Source organism: Oryzias latipes, chromosome 20 (assembly GCF_053564925.1).
Source record: "Oryzias latipes strain Hd-rR chromosome 20, Olatipes_Hd-rR_3.1".
In the NCBI taxonomy this organism is placed as follows: domain Eukaryota; kingdom Metazoa; phylum Chordata; class Actinopteri; order Beloniformes; family Adrianichthyidae; genus Oryzias; species Oryzias latipes.
The window spans coordinates 25,666,797-25,683,600 of record NC_136256.1 but is presented as its reverse complement, the minus strand read 5'-3'; the positions used below and the strand labels follow the sequence as shown (position 1 = coordinate 25,683,600).

At 38.2% G+C, this 16,804-nt stretch overlaps 3 protein-coding genes across 7 annotated transcripts in view; all 3 read right to left on the bottom strand.

Annotated features, from left to right (window-relative positions):
• Positions 1-4,373: 4,373 nt before the first annotated feature.
• On the bottom strand, positions 4,374-6,740 carry LOC101163284 (retinoic acid receptor responder protein 2). The gene is made up of 4 exons (XM_004081152.5): positions 6,381-6,740; positions 5,746-5,850; positions 5,573-5,674; positions 4,374-5,102 (listed from the first exon to the last, which is right to left on the bottom strand). Exons 1-4 carry the CDS (start codon positions 6,570-6,572, stop codon positions 5,016-5,018), a joined length of 486 nt encoding a protein of 161 aa, XP_004081200.1. The 5' UTR covers positions 6,573-6,740; the 3' UTR covers positions 4,374-5,015.
• A 2,021-nt stretch (positions 6,741-8,761) lies between these two features.
• LOC101165676 (uncharacterized) lies at positions 8,762-10,014 on the bottom strand. Its single transcript, XM_011489045.4, has 4 exons — positions 9,769-10,014; positions 9,589-9,693; positions 9,399-9,500; positions 8,762-9,287 (listed from the first exon to the last, which is right to left on the bottom strand). The coding sequence occupies exons 1-4, from the start codon at positions 9,958-9,960 to the stop codon at positions 9,189-9,191; spliced, it is 498 nt and encodes a 165-aa protein (XP_011487347.1). The 5' UTR covers positions 9,961-10,014; the 3' UTR covers positions 8,762-9,188.
• A 1,697-nt stretch (positions 10,015-11,711) lies between these two features.
• Positions 11,712-16,804, bottom strand: part of slc4a2b (solute carrier family 4 member 2b) — a 43,584-nt gene continuing 38,491 nt past the window's right edge. For all 5 annotated transcript variants that reach the window (XM_023949975.2, XM_078938433.1, XM_023949976.2 and 2 more), the window contains 2 exons: positions 16,576-16,749; positions 11,712-15,308 (listed from right to left, as the gene is read on the bottom strand). In XM_023949975.2, coding sequence (XP_023805743.1) covers positions 15,228-15,308; positions 16,576-16,749 — 255 coding nt within the window. In that variant the 3' untranslated portion in view covers positions 11,712-15,227. The remainder of the gene's footprint in view (positions 15,309-16,575; positions 16,750-16,804) is intronic.

The window sequence follows — 16,804 nt, the reverse complement described above, 5'->3', positions numbered from 1 at the left end:
GGTGCCAACAGGCACGGTGCGCAGAGGGACTGAGCCAAGTACCGTAAACCCTGGATAGCGTGCGCACGGCGCGTTCACGTTCATCGGAGATTGGGATGCCATTCCGAGGCGGATTAAATTTAATCTACCCAAAGTATAAAAATATGAGCCGTTTTAGAGGAATTACCGAATCTTGCTTATGAAAAATAATTGTTGCCTTTTCTATCTGAATTTTACTCAAATAAATGCGCTTTCTTTCTGCTTTATTTTTATTTTTTTCTGTCTTAATTGCATATTTTTTAGATTTCTTGCTGTTTATGCACTTTTGCAAAGTACTAACATAACATCATGATTTCATCTGATTAAACTACAACAATTATTTTTATTCCCTTTTTGGGTTTGTAGTCGGTGGATAAAACAGTTTTCCATGGAATAAAAGGACTTTTAGAAAAGGCTTGGTGCAATGTTTTTGATTGCAGCTGAAGACTGAAAATTGTAAAAATTTACCTCCTAACGGAGAAAAATCCTCATGAAGTTTTTTATTTTTTATCCTTATATATATTTATTTCTAAATGTCTGTTTCAGTGATGAGTTCTACATTTTTTATTGGGTTTTCTGCGTTTCTAAAGCAGCTGAAAAATCATTGAAGCCTCCATTACTGTGAACTGATTGTTAAATGACTAAGTGCTGTCAGTCAAACCTTTTTCTCACCTGTGAGGTTCTTCCTTCAACACAACAGGATTCAGAATCAGCCTAAGAGAGAGTCGACCCCACAAATCTGAAACCAGTTCCAGGAGAGCCCGGATCTGTTTTAAGAGAAAGAGCTCTTTGTGCGTTACAAAGAAGGGAGGGAGGGAGGGGGGTCAAAGAACAGAGCAGCAAAATCCAGGGCAAAGGTAGCTGGGGTCAGAAATGTCAGGAGGTCATCCGCTCGTTTGTCTGGATCCCTTCCGTGGGATCAAGTCCCACCATTACCTCAGGGGCTCTGAGGTAAAAACAGACATGCTCAGCAGAAAAACAAGCATCTGGAGTTCAGAAAAACAGTTTTTCCACGCACATGTTTTATGTTTAATGTGCATTTTGTTGACAAAAACGTTCAGTTTGGTGGGAAATTGGGAAACCGGGTTGTAAAAACTGAGATACTTATTTCATCCAACGACATTTGTAAACTGTGAAGTTAGTGACGTTAGAAAACATTTTGAGTTCAAAATGGGCGAAATTAAGTCCAGGAAGTCCATCCATCCATTTTCCAAACCTGCTTAATCCTTGTTGGCATCAAAGGGAAGTCCAGAAGGTGATCATTGAATAAAAAGAGATTTATTTTTATACGAAAAAAAGGTAATTCATTTAAATATGAGGTGAGTTGCAAACTACAAGCTGCAGAAAATTCCTTTCACAAAAGCTGACAGTCGAGGATGCTGGTGCCCACCTCACAGAGTGCATTATGGGAACTATCCTCCCACTTGACTTGAGCCTGAAATGAAGATTATTAAGGGAAAAAACAATAAAAACAATATTTTCTATTTTAAACACATGTTAAAATCAGAAATAATCAGGAATAGAGTCACAATTTTGACAAACTTTGCATGTTTTGACCAACAGTTTATTAAGATGTTGACACTTTCATGTAATTCTGCTTCCTGCTGTGCTCAGGTGATGGATGTGCAGCAAAGCTCTTTGATCCTGCAGGTTAAAGGTGCGTTCAGAGCTAAAATCCACAACCGAACCTGAAAACAACAACCTGCCGCAGAGCTGCACCTTCAAAGCTTCTTTCTCTTTGAGCCCAATTAGAAAGAGTGCCGCCCTCAGTCTGTGTTTACTTCAGCTTTGAATATAATCCCAGTTTGCCATCTGGTGGTTCTGCTAAAAAACAGACTATGACTGAACTTTTTATGTCCCAAAACCTGCATGTCTTCTCCTCATTTAGCTGGAAAATGAACTTCCTTCTTTGCTTCTTTTGAAAAGCTGGGAGGGAATGAAAGGGCACAGGTCATGAGTTCAGATGTAATCATAGATCTAGTTTATAGTAATCACCTTGTTTCTCTATATTTAGCGCCGGCTGCTCACAGTGAGCCCCAGTTCTACCAATCTGTTAATGAGATTTACTTTTGGCACAAGGAGGCGCGCAGAGCCGAGCAGACAATGGACGCGTCTAGACGTCCAGCTCCGAGGATGACGAGGAGCAGAGGGAGCGCCAACAGGAGAACAACAACCGCCAGAAATCACATGCGACACAGAAACATGTTGGTTTGGAGTAAATCACCTTCATACAGGAAATGCACCACTTCATGGAGGTTTTTTCTTTAAAAAAAAGTGAAAGGATGAAAAACAAAGAGATTCATTTTCTGTCAAAAGTGCAACAGAATAACCTTTAATTTAATTTACATTTCTTAAACCGAATTGTCAGTTTAATCCAGATTCACCAGCTTCTTAAATGATGAATATGGAGGCTTTTGCTCAGAGAATATAACACAAAAAAACTGGAAGTTGTTTCAGAAAACTGGGTTTTCTTAAAATAAACCTGCAAGAAGTCAAACCAGGCCTGAAACAAAGGACTAGTTCAAAGCAGGAAGAACCATTTAACCAAAACTAAATCAGATTAATTAAAGAAATTAGTTAATTACTTAGTTAATTGAAGAAATGCCACCTGGAGTGAGGCAACTATGCGAGGAGACTGACCTCTAGAGGTAAATTTCTGCAATTACATTTTCAATTTAACCCTTGTTCTATCCTAGGCACTTTACCATTGGGAGTTGGGTCATCTAGACCCACTAGACAGTGCGCTGAACCTTTTTTCTTCAATGATTTGTGATCTTCACTGGTGTCCATGGATTACATGAAATATTTCCACCTTTATCCACATTTGTCATGGTAGGGAGAACACGTCAAAGTAAGGGTGGGGTCATCTAAGATAGCACAAGGGTTAAGCATATTCTTGAAGTAAAGTAAGTTAAATGAATTAAGGCAAATGATAAATAAAAAAATATTTATAAATTGGATTTGTGGACGTTTATTCTAAACCTTTATCCATCTGACCAAGAAAAAAATCTGTGAAACATTATTTTTAAAAATTCCCACAAGAAATTGTTTCAAAAACATGTTTTCAAACTGTTTTGTTTTTACCTTTAGTTTGAGAATTCAGTTAAAGAGCTAAAAGCTTGTTTTGTAGAAACGCTTAGATAATCATTCAATTCTAATTAACTTTCTGGGTTCTAATTTTTTTTAATAATAAATAAATAAAATAAAGTTATAACCACATTAAAACCATGGAAGAAGTACAAAAGTACAAAAAAAATAGTCAGAGATGTGTCTGAAGACCCCAGATGATGATGTCATCATCATGCGGGTGATGTCCGCATATCTGAACCAACGTGGCGCCAACGCCCTCTCTCTGGTTGAGCCTCCTCTGACTATACAGCCATCAGGTGCTGCTCAGGATTTTGGCTCACACCTGCCAGGTGAGCAGAAAATCAGGCAAAGGCAGAAAGCAGAAAGACGTACGTAATTTATGGCCGAAATGGCAGAAAAATTCATATTTTATCACTCAAAGGCAGAATATAACATAAGGATTTTAAAAGTTAGAAGCCCATTAAGTAATGGAAATTATTATGAGGGAAAACATTTATTGTTCAGTTCAATCCTAAAAAAGGTTTTGAAATCAATAAAATCTCTTGGATTAGAAGAGAAAAGCTTTCAACCACCAGACCCCAACATTAAATAAATGAAAAATTCTCACCTACCACTGCTTTTCAAGCAATAAATCAAGGTCAGCATGTCTTTAGTTGTGATGTAAATGTTTTTTTGTTTTCTGTTTTTTTATTTATGCATTTCATCATTTCTGTTATGAGTTTAATGAATCTGTGTGAATTTTTTTATTGCTTTGACTACAATCCTTGAAATCAATCAATCACAAAAATTCAGAGAAAAGTTCAAATGTTCCTTTCTGAAAATGATGAATACAGTTTGTGTTGGAACACGTTCATACTATTAATTCTTTGCACCTTGTAATCAAACTAAGAATTCTCCTAAATGCAGACTAAAGTACAAAATAATGTTCCTTAAATAAAATACACACTAAAATGTGGATTCACACAAAAAAACGTACGGAATTTTCTGTAACTTAAATACACTTAAACATTTCACAAAATTTAATCAACTTCCATTAAATACTATATGTCATTATTATCTTATAGAAATTGTTATTATAGTTTTAAGTGACAGTTAAAGCTGCAAACTAAACTACAAGATGAAAATGATCTCAAAATCAAAGATTAGATTAAATGATGTGTAAATGTAGGTAAAACTTACCTTTAATGTAAATTTTCCAAATGTGCATTTAAAAGCATCACTGCAGAATGAAGATGCATGTCTAACATATACTCTGACACGGTTGGTGCTTTTATTTGGTGTTTATTGGCTGAAGAATTATATGGTTTCAGGTTTTTTTTTTATATAAAATTGGAGTAACAGAACTTTACATAAGAAAGCAAAAAACAGTAATTCAGAAGATGAACCCAAGAGGGCAGCAGAGTGCAAGAAATTCAGCTCGGCTTTTACTTTGGAGACAAAAATCAGGCAAAATAGAAACAATCTTTGCTGCTGTCATTACAACTCATTTCAGTTTATTTCAAGTTTTAATTTAGATTTCCTGAAGGACTGGCAAAATGATCTAATGAATCATTTGTCTGCCTCTGGTGAAAGTGTGAACCACTGGAAAATCGTTAAATTCTCACTCGTTCCCCTAAAATGAATCATAACTCAGGCTGAAATGGAGATTTTCAAGCCTTTAATTTTTTTTAAATAATTTACTGTGTAGATTTTTTTTAAATAAAGCAAAAACATTGTATTTTTCTTCTCTTTTGATAAATTTTGTCCAAAATGTGGCGAATTTCAAAAGCAGATCAAATGTTTAAAAAAGCAGAGAAAAGCCGACTTCCTATCATTTTTAATGAATTTACCAAAAGTAGACACAGAATAAAATGTGAGTAATAAAGACATACTGTTGCTACACAGAAGCATTTGTCCTCAGCTGCTTTTTAACCAGTTGACAAAGCCAGGATGGTGGGAGCTCCGGGATTGTAGCTTATTTTTTTGCATTCTGCCAACCGGGTCGCTTTCATTTCCTTAAAAAAATAAGAGGAACAAAACACAATGTCAGTTTCGCGGTTTTTAATAATAGCATTTTTGAAAAAGGAATGCTACCACTTTCGTTTTACACACATTTAGACAGTGATCGTGAGAAGAAAACAGGTTTTATTCCCTCTAATAGTAATCAGATTACACACACACACACACACACACACACACACAGAGTAAAATATCTTGAATCTTGAAAAATAAAATTTGAAATAAACTAATAATTCTGTCCACTCAAGTTTTGATTTCTGTTTAAATTTAGTTAATTTGTGTTGTTTCAGTGCAAAAAGAAAAAATCGTTGCATTTATCCACAGAATCATAAGAGTGCAGATGGTTATTAAGGGGATTGTTACAAAAAATCCACAAAACAGAAATCTGCGCTCTTATTTTGAAGATTTTTTTTTTTTCCCTATTCACAGTATTTATGATCCAGCAAACAAAAACCGATTAGAATACCTGGGTGATCCTGGGTTTCTGCATGCAGTGGACGTAAGGTCTGGGGTTTGAATCCATCCGTCCAGAGATGGTTTTGTAGCAGATTAAACAATCCATGAGCGGCTGAGGAGAAGAAAAGCAGACATCAGAGGGAAGAAGGTGAAGCCATCTCTCCTTTTTGGACATGCACTTACCCTGTCATTCCTGTAGGGGCAGTGTTGCTCCTTTGAAGCCCCTTTGGCACATTTGGTGGGTTTCAGGTAGAAGTGATGGTTGAGGTATTTCACCCCAAAACTCCCCTGAAAAGAAGAAAACAAGAGGAGATGAAGAAGGATCTTTGAAATGTTTCCACATTTAAAAAAACAAAAACAAATAAATGGTTTTGAGAGGATGGAAGGATAAAAAACTCCCCTCATCCTTTTGCAATTAGTGGTTTTCCTCTGGTTTTAGAGAATTCCAGATCTTTGTTTCCACAAGTTTCCGATTAAATTAATCTGAGACTAATCTTCTCTTTTAACCCTTTATTGTACAAAATGTACAATCAAAAAAGTTTCTTTGATCAGAAACATAAATTTTCAAACCACTTCTTAAATTTAGAAGACACAAACATGATTAAAAAAAAGAGTTCTAAACATATCTTAAAAAAAGCATGCAATGGTGAATTTCTCAAAAATCAACTCCCAAGTGGATTTTTATTTATTTATTTTTTTTTACAGATCATTTCTGCTTTGTAGCCCAAAAAAAGAATAGTTCAAACATTAATTTAGAGTTTCTTTTTCCTGTTAAACAAGGTTTCAGGGAATAGTGTCACAGAAGCTCAGATCTTTACCTCGATCTCCATCTTCTCCAGACTCCTCAGGAAGACGAAATGGTGTTGCACGCTGGCATGCGAGCTGAGCTGCTCCAACACCAGATCCACTCCAGGCCTGTAGGCATCTGGCAGCTCGTCGTAGGGGCTGCGAGCGCCGGCGGGACGCAGCACAGCTGCAGCACAGAGCAGAAGCAGCAGTCCTGCAGACATCTTCCTCAAACTGAAGACAGAACTGCAGGCTGAGGAGCTGCAACCCTGACCCCAGGAACAAGTCCTAATATGGTGGAGGAGCAAACAACTGAAAGCAGACTGTTTACTTTGATGTCTCCGGTTTCATTTCTCCTTTCACTGCAGCTGCTGGGATTAAGATCAGCATGTGGTGAAGTGTTTGGCTGCAGCCGTGATCAGAGTAAAGTTTCACAAAGTCTCCTGGGGCTGAATTTACTGGAAGGAGGCCGCTTACAAGAAGGGAGCTGAAAGCTGTTTTCTCATCAGTTCTTCATCCTCTTTTTCCACTGTTTTGATGCTCGTCGTCTCCTTTCTGGCCTCTTGTTCAGTGGGAAACTTCCTTCACCTTCATGCGGCTCAAAATGATCAGATAAAGGGAAAAAAATACAAAAAAAGTTGTTTTTTCTTGGTTTATAGGCACCATCAACATGCCAAAATAAAATGATAAAAGGACTTTTTGAGCCCCTTTAAAACTATTAGTTATAAATAAAAACAGTACGAGTTTCATTATTGACTCTAGAAAGATCTAGAACTATTTGGTCCAGTTTCTTACCCAACGAGAGCAAACTCGCCGTTTAGAAAAAAAGACTTTGTTTATTTTTGCTGCCTTCAAACCTTTCATTTATGGATTTTTGGGATTTATATTACAATATTTTATATTTCTGTTGCTTTTGCCAACAGGACATGCAAGTTTCTTTCAAAATAAAATGCGTCAACAATCCGTCTGCAACAGACATTCGTGAATTAAAAATGCAAAAAAAATAAAAATCAAACACGGTATTTTCTATTATTATGGATCCTTTTGGATGGAGGGACAATAGATTAAACCTTTCACCATCATTAAGCTCAGTCATCTGAAATGTTAACAGAAATGACAAAACTTAATCAGAACTAAAAAACCCTGTTTTATTCAAATCCTGTGCCAAAAGAGCCACAATGGAAGGGATGGTTTTTACTGGCTTTTGTTGTGCGCTGATAAAACTACAAACACTAATGAAATATTCTTAGGGTAAAGAGTCTCTAAATTTTTCATTTAAATGGTTTTGACGAACTGTATGACATTTGTCATTATAATGGTTTTATTTTTTATTATAATGGTTTATATCATTTCAACAACAGCTTGGTAAAAAATAAGGTCTTCAATTTAGAAATTCTTGATTGTCTGTTTATTCTGGGTTAGCTGAAGTCCAGATTTAAAAAAGCAAACCCAAAACATTTAGTGTTTTTTATTTCAAGTCATTCCATTCACTGAAAAAATAAAATAAAATAAAAAATCAATTCTATGGATCAAAACCAATTAATCGATTAACTTTCATTGTTACTCCTTGACAAGAAAATGTGAATTTTCCAACATAAATAAAACACTCAAAGCAAAAACTGTTGGTGGCTTTTTTTTAACCATTGATGAAATTCACAGAAAGGTTTTGTAATATATATTTTTTTATGAGAAATAGAATAAATTATGATCAGTTGGATGATTTGATACATTTTGGCTAACAACATTGTTAGTTTATGATGGAAAAATATTGCCATCGGAAAAAGCTCCTCATTTACCCACTGTCTCATATCTGATCAACACATTTTTAACATGGTGAAGGTGTATTGTAAAGATTTAAATATCAACAAATGTTGCAATATTTCAAAACAGCAAGACTTCATTTAAAATAATGACTGACGAGATGAGTTATTCTCACCATAAAGGTTTGAAGATCGTGCAAAAAGTGAGATTTCATGGAAGCAGCCACTTTGAAATGACAAGGAAAAGCCTTTCTACTGCCCCTAGTGGCGTGATGATGAACTACAGGACAGAAAGCAAGGAGTTCCTTCCAACGAGTTTTTAAAGAAAAGTTTGAATCTTGCTAATGAGTTAGAAATGCACGAATCAAATGATACCAATGGTTAAAGAATTTACGTGAATATTTCTTTTAAAATCTTTTTTTTTCCTTTTATGCATACAGAGAAATAGTGATTTAAATGTGAATATAAAAATACCAAAATGTGAGTGTGGTTTGATCTTTTTAAAAACTTCAGCAGGTTTTTTCTGATGTGCGTTTGTTTTTAGACAGAAGTTCAGTAGAAGCATGACCCGATTATTAAACTACCACCACCGTGTTTCACTGTAGCTTTGACGCCCTCGTCAGTTTTTAACCAAAACCTTAAAATGCTGCATATTTATTATACTATTTATTATTGGACAAAAAGAACGAATAACATTACATAACATCCACAATTTGTGGTTTTAAATTCATTTCAGCAGATAAAAATCATAGCATCAGCGTGGAACTTGCTTCATAAGACCTTTGTTGCATAACAAACTAAAAAAACGTTTTGTCAGAAATAGGATGAATATGACAAAAAGGCATTTATTACATCAAAAACATATAGACTCAATGAAGAGTGAACCCCGATAATTGCAGGTACATACCTTGTAAATAAAGGTGCAGAGATACAAAAATGTTTAAAATAAACTGACGTTTTCTACAACAAAGATAAACTTTCTAGAAATATGTGATTTTACAGAAAAGGTTCCCCTTACTTTATTATTGAATTCTTTTATATTGCCTTTTTTTTTATAACTAGTAGCTTCCTCTATAGTCTTTAATTTCTTTTTTGGGGATCTACAACTCCCAGAAGAGTTGCAGATCCTCTCCTGTATTCCATTCGGCTGCATTGCTCCGCTCTGATCCTTCTCATCTCCTGCCACCCAAAAAGAAAACAAAGCGGATTAAAACTCAAGACGTCAAAAGTTTGCATTTATGTAGAACGTAGAACATGCTGGGGTAGAAGCAGAAAGAGGGACAGACTGACCTCCGTCAGCTTTGGCTTGTGGATGCAGTGAAGGTAGGGAGTGGGAGGATTCTCGATCTCTCCCTCAAAGGTCTTGTAACACACCAAGCAGTCGATCAGCGGCTGCATGAACACACACAAACAAAAAAGATGGGCGGCGAGTCGGAGCAGGCCCCTCGCCCACGCATTCCACAGTTCAGACTAAACTCACTCTGTCGTTTCTGAACTGACACTCTGAGGTGTCGTTCACTCCTCTCTGGCAATCGGTGGCTTTCAGGTTAAAATGGTGAGAGATGTATCTCAAATTGAAGCCAAGCTAGAAGAAAAGAAGAAAAAAAAACGTCATTTTAATAAATGTAAACAAACTCTTTAAATGTTCTTTTTTTTTTACCTCCTCCTTCATCTGTGAGACGCTGTTGAAGAAGAGAAAATGCTGCTGGATGGAGGAGTGATTGTTGACGTTCGTCAAAGCCAGATCCACTCCTATCCTGAGGATTTCTGGGAGGTCGTCGTAAGCCTCCTGCGCATCAGAACCCAAAAACAGAACTCCAACTCCGAGGAGCCACAGCATTAAAGCAGCCATCTTTCTGCGTCTGCCTGCAGCCGCCGTGCTGATGAAGATGGCAAAGTGCCACCCACTCCGTGATCTTTTCCTCCACAGATCCAGCCTCCCCCCCCTCCCCTTTCTCTCCTCGTGACCTGACAAGGAAAAAGGCAAAGGGTCTCCTACTCAAATGTGTTTACATTAAATGCAGGGATCAGATAAGCACCTTTTCGGAATGTTTACAGCTGCTTGAACTTTTCATGGGAAAAGGCTGAAGAATGAAGGACTTTCAGGATCTTTCTCAACATAAAAAAACAAACAAAAACAGTTTCTGGAAAACCCATAATTCTGCACTTTTAAACGGTTTATGTGGAAAGCAGACGTGGGTTTTGTTTGGATGAAATCTGAGTAGGTTCTGAACCAGAATCATCAGAGATGTTCTCCAGTAACCTTTTGTTTTACGTGTCCTGTCCAACAGCTGACACACAAGGTGTGTATTTGTGTAAACCCCTTTTGTAGTTTAGGCTAAACCGGATTTAAATTGATTCCATTTCTGTCCTTTTTTGTTGTTGTTGGACCGGACAGAAACCAAGAAGAGGAAAAAAGGGAGGGATGTTGGAGAGAGGGGGAGTTAAGGAAATCTGGATGATGTTTACAGAGGTGGTGGTGGTGGGGAGGGGGTACAATCATCAAGCAACAAGATGCTGGAGGATTATCATCATTACTGTCTGGTGTAAATGGTAGTCAAAAGGGGCGGGGCCTGTCTACACACACACACACACACGTTCTCAAGGGCTCCAAAAATCTTAACACAGTCATGTCAACATGTACTCAACACAACTACAGTTCACGCACGCACACACACGAACCAACACGTGTAAAGCATTTCATCCCGTCATACATACCATTGTGCAAAGGTGAGCTTATACCTGTGCCCAGGTGGGTTTTATGTCCTGCTGAGGTGGAGGATGGAATGCAAAAAAAGGGAGAGTGCCCGGCCGTCCCCACACCAAGACCCCCGCCGCAGCCGCATCCGCATCCGCAGCCGCAGCCGCAGCCGCATCCAGGCTTACTGCTGCATCAACCTTTCAACGCAGGAGCTTTAGCGCTGTTGTCTTTATTTGTTGTGTTTTTGGAATGCATAATTCTATAAAGATGTTCAATTTAATAAACCCCCCAGCAAAGTCCCATCACCCACAGAGTTGTCATACGTTCAAAATATGCTAATGAACATCGACAAATGTCCTTCTTCCATTAAAGTTTGAGTCTAAACGACAGTGGCTCAGGTGGTTGAGCGGGTCGTCCAATGATCGAAGGGTTGGCGGTTTGATCCCCGCTCCCACCAGCCAAAAATGTCGTTGTGTCCTTGGGCAAGACACTTCACCCTCCTTGCCTCCAGTGTGGCTCCACTGGTGTGTGAATGTGTATGAATGTCCCGGTGATGGTCAGAGGGGCCGTAGGCGCAAACTGGCAGCCACGCCTCTGTCAGTCTGCCCCAGGGCAGCTGTGGCTACAACCGTAGCTTACCATCACCAAGTATGAATGAGGAGTGAATGAATAATGGACATAATGTAAGCGCTTTGGGTGTCTTGAAAAGCGCAGATAAATCCAATCCATTATTATTATTATTATAAACCGCTGGAGTCAACAGGAAATAGCTCCCTTCCCAGCCCACCCTCTAGTGGTCATTTGAGGAGCTGCAGCACTTTAAATTTATGAATAGTGTGTATGGAGGGGGGCAAAGGGGTTTACAGATTTATTGAGAGAGGGAAAAAAAAACAAGTACTGAATAAATAGAAAATATTTTTATCTGTCATTTGAACAAGTATCATACAGGAAAACATCGACAACAGCTTGCTGTACTTTGTATTGCTTTCAAAATGAATATCAGCACTAATGTCATATTGAAGGTCCATGATTACAAGATATCACAAACACAACTGCATCACATTTAAACCGGTTCTTACCAGAGTAATGTGGCAAAAGTGCCAATGACTGTAACAAAGCACAGCTGATCATGGTCCAACAGGCACTTCAGATTTTCTGTAACTCTGACCGGAATCACAACTTCAGCTCGGGCGGGCAGGCAGCAGTCCGACAAACGCGCCAGTAACAGAACAGAAATGTTCAAATATGTCACACTGGTAACAGGTGGAAACATGAAACTAAAATCCACTTTGGGAAGCTTTTTCTCTGTGAAATCTACAGCTTGGTTTACAAATAAAAGGCTGTACGATAATAGCAAAGCCGGTTAGTTTGATGTTTCAGACAAATCATTTGTGGCACAAGCACCAATTTTGCCGTGGATGAACCTCAGGATCCCCTTTTTGAGAAAAGCACAAGTCGCCACCCGCTCGGTACTGGAAACCTGATCTTATTCTGAATTAGATTCGCTCCAGGTAACAGTTTTGTCTCCTTTACGACTGTCTGAGCCATTTAAACTATTATCTTCGTGTTCACGCAGATTTATGTTTCCGACAACAACGGGGAGCTTTACAGCGACGTAAAATGAGAATTATAGCGCCTAAATGCAACACAGTATTTTGTTGTCATTACAGACGATGAAAATCTCAACGACGTGCGATATAAAAAAACAGTACCACTCAGAGCAACCCTTCTCTCGCTTTGCTCATTTTAATTTAATTTATTAAAAGTCACTGCTCACTTTTCAGGCTTTAAACTCACACTCATGCGTCACTACGCAGGTTTTTAAGTCAATTTTCGGGCTCCAGGTACACAACTATCGTAGGTAGAGTCCTTTTCGAAATACAGAAGAAAAAAATGTAATCATGAAGGAAGAATTAAAAATGGCAGATTGTGCCTGACTGGAACCAGATTCGCACAAGGCCTCTTCCAAATGTAGGTACATGCGCTAGTGTCGAGTAGAGACGGACCGTGTGCTAAAATGCCTGTTTGGTGTGTTCCTGAGAGCACAGCATAAACAATTGTGTTAACTGAGTTAATATAATCGAGTATCCTCGTACAATGGGGAGTAAACTGCCACTAAACGGAACAGCAGCAGAAGAAAAAGGTTTGCACATACACAGTACAGATTGCGTAGGCCCAGCCGTGTGATCGTGAAGATCCGTATCTTTTGGATTCCGTTCACCACAACCGTCACATGGCTTTAAACAGCTGCTCGGACCGCCAAGTTAGTAGCCTAAAGCTGAAAAAGCAGAAACACCAATTTGGAAAGTTTCTTTGGGGAGAAAAGAGCTGGGGAGGAAACTTAAAAGAAACGTAAAGCTGCCGTTTACCGACAAACCCAGGAGTTTTCCTTGATAAACGGATTTACTGAGACTGTTGTAAAGATGCAAAAACTGTGGATTCATGTTTAGTATTATATTTGGCTTTATTTTTCCATTAAACCTTAAAAGTCAGCAAAAGTTAGAGTGCTATTGTTAGCATCCACTTTGACGTCTTCATCTTCATCACAAAGTCTAAGTTTAAACCAGCCGCAAACATTTCACAGATAAATATAAATAAAGTCCTGCTGAAGATGTTTCTGATCTGAGGAAACTTGTAAAAGGGAGCAGAGAGCTAAGAAACGTCAACACAAAAAAATAATGCTCCTCCGTCGTAGAAAAAACACGATGAATCAGGATTTATGTAAAAACAAATCAGAAAAATCTTTTTGCACTGAAAGATGATCTGAGATTTGGTAGAGTTATGAATGTTTTATGGTATTTTATGGAGAAAAAACCCCATAATGTCGCTTTTATCTAATCTTAAATCAGAAGCCACTTCTACAAATCAATAACTTACTTTGTCTAAATTCTCATATGCAAAAAAAAACAACAAATTGTATTTTTAAAGGCACATTTCTCTTTACATTTTAACGTGAAAAATCAGTTTTTACAGAAACTGGAACGTTGCCCCCGTTTGGACCGGTCCTTGAAAATACTGTTTGACATTAAACTGGTTCACGGCCTGCAAAAGGATGGAGACCGCTGTTCTAACCGTTAAGTGGCATAAAACTGCTTAAAGCGGACGTAGACACATGCTGGGTAATGATCAGGTAGCCAGTAAAGATTGAGTTTGCCGGAAGAAAAATCCAAAAAGGCGGCGTTTAGCAAAGATGGCTGCCATACACTCAGTAACAAAAATATTTGACTTATACTCTTAATACACAAAATGCAGCCTTTTACTACTACTTTTTTGAAGTTATTTTGGCATAATCAGCTACAATTATGCCAAATTTGGTGCTTGTATCACAAAATGTCTGATTTTTTTGATAACCGGTTCCACCATAAAGTGTGTCTGACGCTTTTTGGAAAGCAGCAGAGAAAAGGAGAAAAACCGGGTTGTTGTTCTGACCTCTTACACACATCTACATTGGATTTGGCACTGACGACACAATTGACGGACCACCGGTGTGGGTACGCCACACCGTATTTCCCCCCCAAAAAAACCCAACCACAAACGAGGAGACGTCACATAACGGCGCCTAAACTTTTTTGTGCATTTAGAATATACTTATGTGTCATTTCCTACACAAAAATTAAAAAAACAACCCCCAAAACAAAAACGTATGAGGCGAAGAGCGATTTTTTTTTTTAATGGCGTTGGTGTAAAAATAAATCTGATGTCTGGATCCCTCTGCTGGTGATCTGACGTCACTGCGATTCTTTAAAATGCTGCATATGGGCACAAACTGAGCACGGACAAGGCAAAATAAAAATAAAAATCATTTAAAAAGGCCAACAAGGAGGTTTACAAAGCAGCTAAAAACAATTACATATCATACAGTCATTGATCTGATTTGTTTTTCTGTTTTTTTTTTAAAGTGCTACAAGATTAGCGTTTAAAGTGATCAGCTGTCTACAAAAAGACAGGGTGTCAAATAAAACCACAGCTCTGCATATAGATTTGTTTCCTTCATAAGGCGCTTGGTGAGCATTAAACAAAGCGACAAACCTAACAAGCACTAACTTAGCGTTAATTTAAAGGAATGTATCGTATAGGTCTTCCACATATTCAATGTGAATCATAGCAACTTTCAGGGCTAAAACTATGAGTCAGTTCTGCAAATCTATTCCCCGTTCCAGCATTCAACTATGAGATTGCATCATGTGATTTGGAATCGCTTGTACCCTGAAATAAACATTCTTCATGAGTGAAACCATGCTGCTCCCCTCACTTCAACTTTTAAAGCTACACGTTGCTGTTAACCAGCTAAAAAAAACAAAATACACTTTCAGAGTAAAATATCTGACCAGGGATCCAGTGGTTCAATATCTCTGTCAAACTACTTTGACCAAGGTGTTTTTGGGGGTTGGCTCACAGAGGTGTGAGGCTGCAGCCAGCTACACGGGCATCTGCATCTCGGAGTATTCATCCATGCACTCGCGCTCGTCCAGCTTCGGCTCCGCATCTTCAGAATCCAGCTGGAAGACAGACGGGGACGTCGAGGTTAACACCTCAAAAGGCAAATATGTAAGCTGAGCTTTTTCTGTGGCAACACTGAACTCTGCATTAAAAGTTCTGTATACTTTTGGGTGTTTTTTTATTGAAAGTGGATGGTTTTTGCTTCTTTCTCAACTGTTGCTTTGCTGCAATTTCATGTATTAAAATGAACATTTACTACCATCTGAATAAAGTTTAGGGAGGACCTGTAGGTCAGAATGCATCTTTTGAGGGATTTTTTGGAAATAATTTTGAAACATTTGGTTTGTAAATGATGATCAATGAACAAACATTGCTGGTACTGTGGAGCCATAGGAGGATAACTTATAGCATTTGGGTCCAAATAGAAATTCTAGATTAAAAAATCTAAAAGATGGATCTATAAATGTTGATGAACATCTAAAAGTGATGGTGGTAAGATGGTAAAGACCAGGACAAAGAAACTGAAGAAACTGTTTTTTTTGTCTGTGCCTGTAATTATGAAATAATTACTGATTAGTTATTTAAAAAAACATGATTCAGATCTTTTTTTATTCTCATTTAGAGTCCCCTTCTGTTTACATCATCTTCAACATTAGTATGGACATAATAGTTACAAAAAACTCACCAAATGCAGTAATTACAGGGTAAATGCAGGCTATATTCTAAAGCATTGGCTAAAACTACTCAGGATGTCTCAGTGGAAGTTTATTTTTTAATTTTTTTTTTTAAATAATGTGAAAATCACCACCAGAGAGAAGCAGCACAACTGATTAAAAATGTTATAAACCACTAAAACTGTCTCTGTGAAACTTTAAATGTTGGTTTAGACATTTTTATCTAAATAAATGTTTTGATGGAAGTTTTTGAGTAGAGGTGTTGGGGGGAGAAGAAAAAAATTAATCGATTCAGCGATATGTTGCGATATTTTATTTGGCATCGATTTAAAAAGCTGTCAAGACGATATTTGTTTATTTCCGCGTCTGACTCTTGTTTTCCACTTAAACCCCCAATCACGGATTGTGGTGCTTTGTAGTGGTTCTCCAGAGGCTTCACTCCTGACACTTGAGATGTATCACGATACACATCGTATCGTGGGACTTGTATCGCGATACCTACTGTATGCACACCCCTATTTTCTGAGTATGCAGCACTGAAAGGTGCAGTTAGAAAGAAGAATTGTGAAAACAATCTGGTCCTTGCAGTCCATAACCGCTGCTGGACAGAAGCACAAACAGGATTACTTTCAGCAAGTTTGTGTGAACTCACGCATGCCATCTCTCTGGCGCTGAAGATGCGAGGCAGCAGGAACATCTTGACGGGAATGGTGAGAATGAGGACGAAGGGGAACGCCAGGGACGCCTGAGTGGACTTGACCACCCAGAGGGAAGCCAGAAACACCAACTGGATGCAGGTGAAGAGGTGCATGCGCAGAGTCCGAACCTGGAGGACGGGGATGGTTTGAGACGTGTTTTTCACCCGAATGCGCCTCCTGTCC

Bases quoted from the DNA above. Each gene is read 5' to 3' on its own strand.
- LOC101163284 (XM_004081152.5), bottom strand. From the start codon at position 6,572: ATGTCTGCAGGACTGCTGCTTCTGCTCTGTGCTGCAGCTGTGCTGCGT. The intron at 5,675-5,745 runs GTAAGTGCATGT...TCTTCTCCTCAG, and splicing joins GCCCCTACAGGAATGACAGG to CCGCTCATGGATTGTTTAAT. The intron at 5,103-5,572 runs GTATTCTAATCG...TATTTTTTTAAG, and splicing joins AGAAACCCAGGATCACCCAG to GAAATGAAAGCGACCCGGTT.
- LOC101165676 (XM_011489045.4), bottom strand. From the start codon at position 9,960: ATGGCTGCTTTAATGCTGTGGCTCCTCGGAGTTGGAGTTCTGTTTTTG. The intron at 9,694-9,768 runs GTAAAAAAAAAA...CTTTTCTTCTAG, and splicing joins TCTCACAGATGAAGGAGGAG to CTTGGCTTCAATTTGAGATA. The intron at 9,501-9,588 runs GTGAGTTTAGTC...GTGTTCATGCAG, and splicing joins GTCAGTTCAGAAACGACAGA to CCGCTGATCGACTGCTTGGT.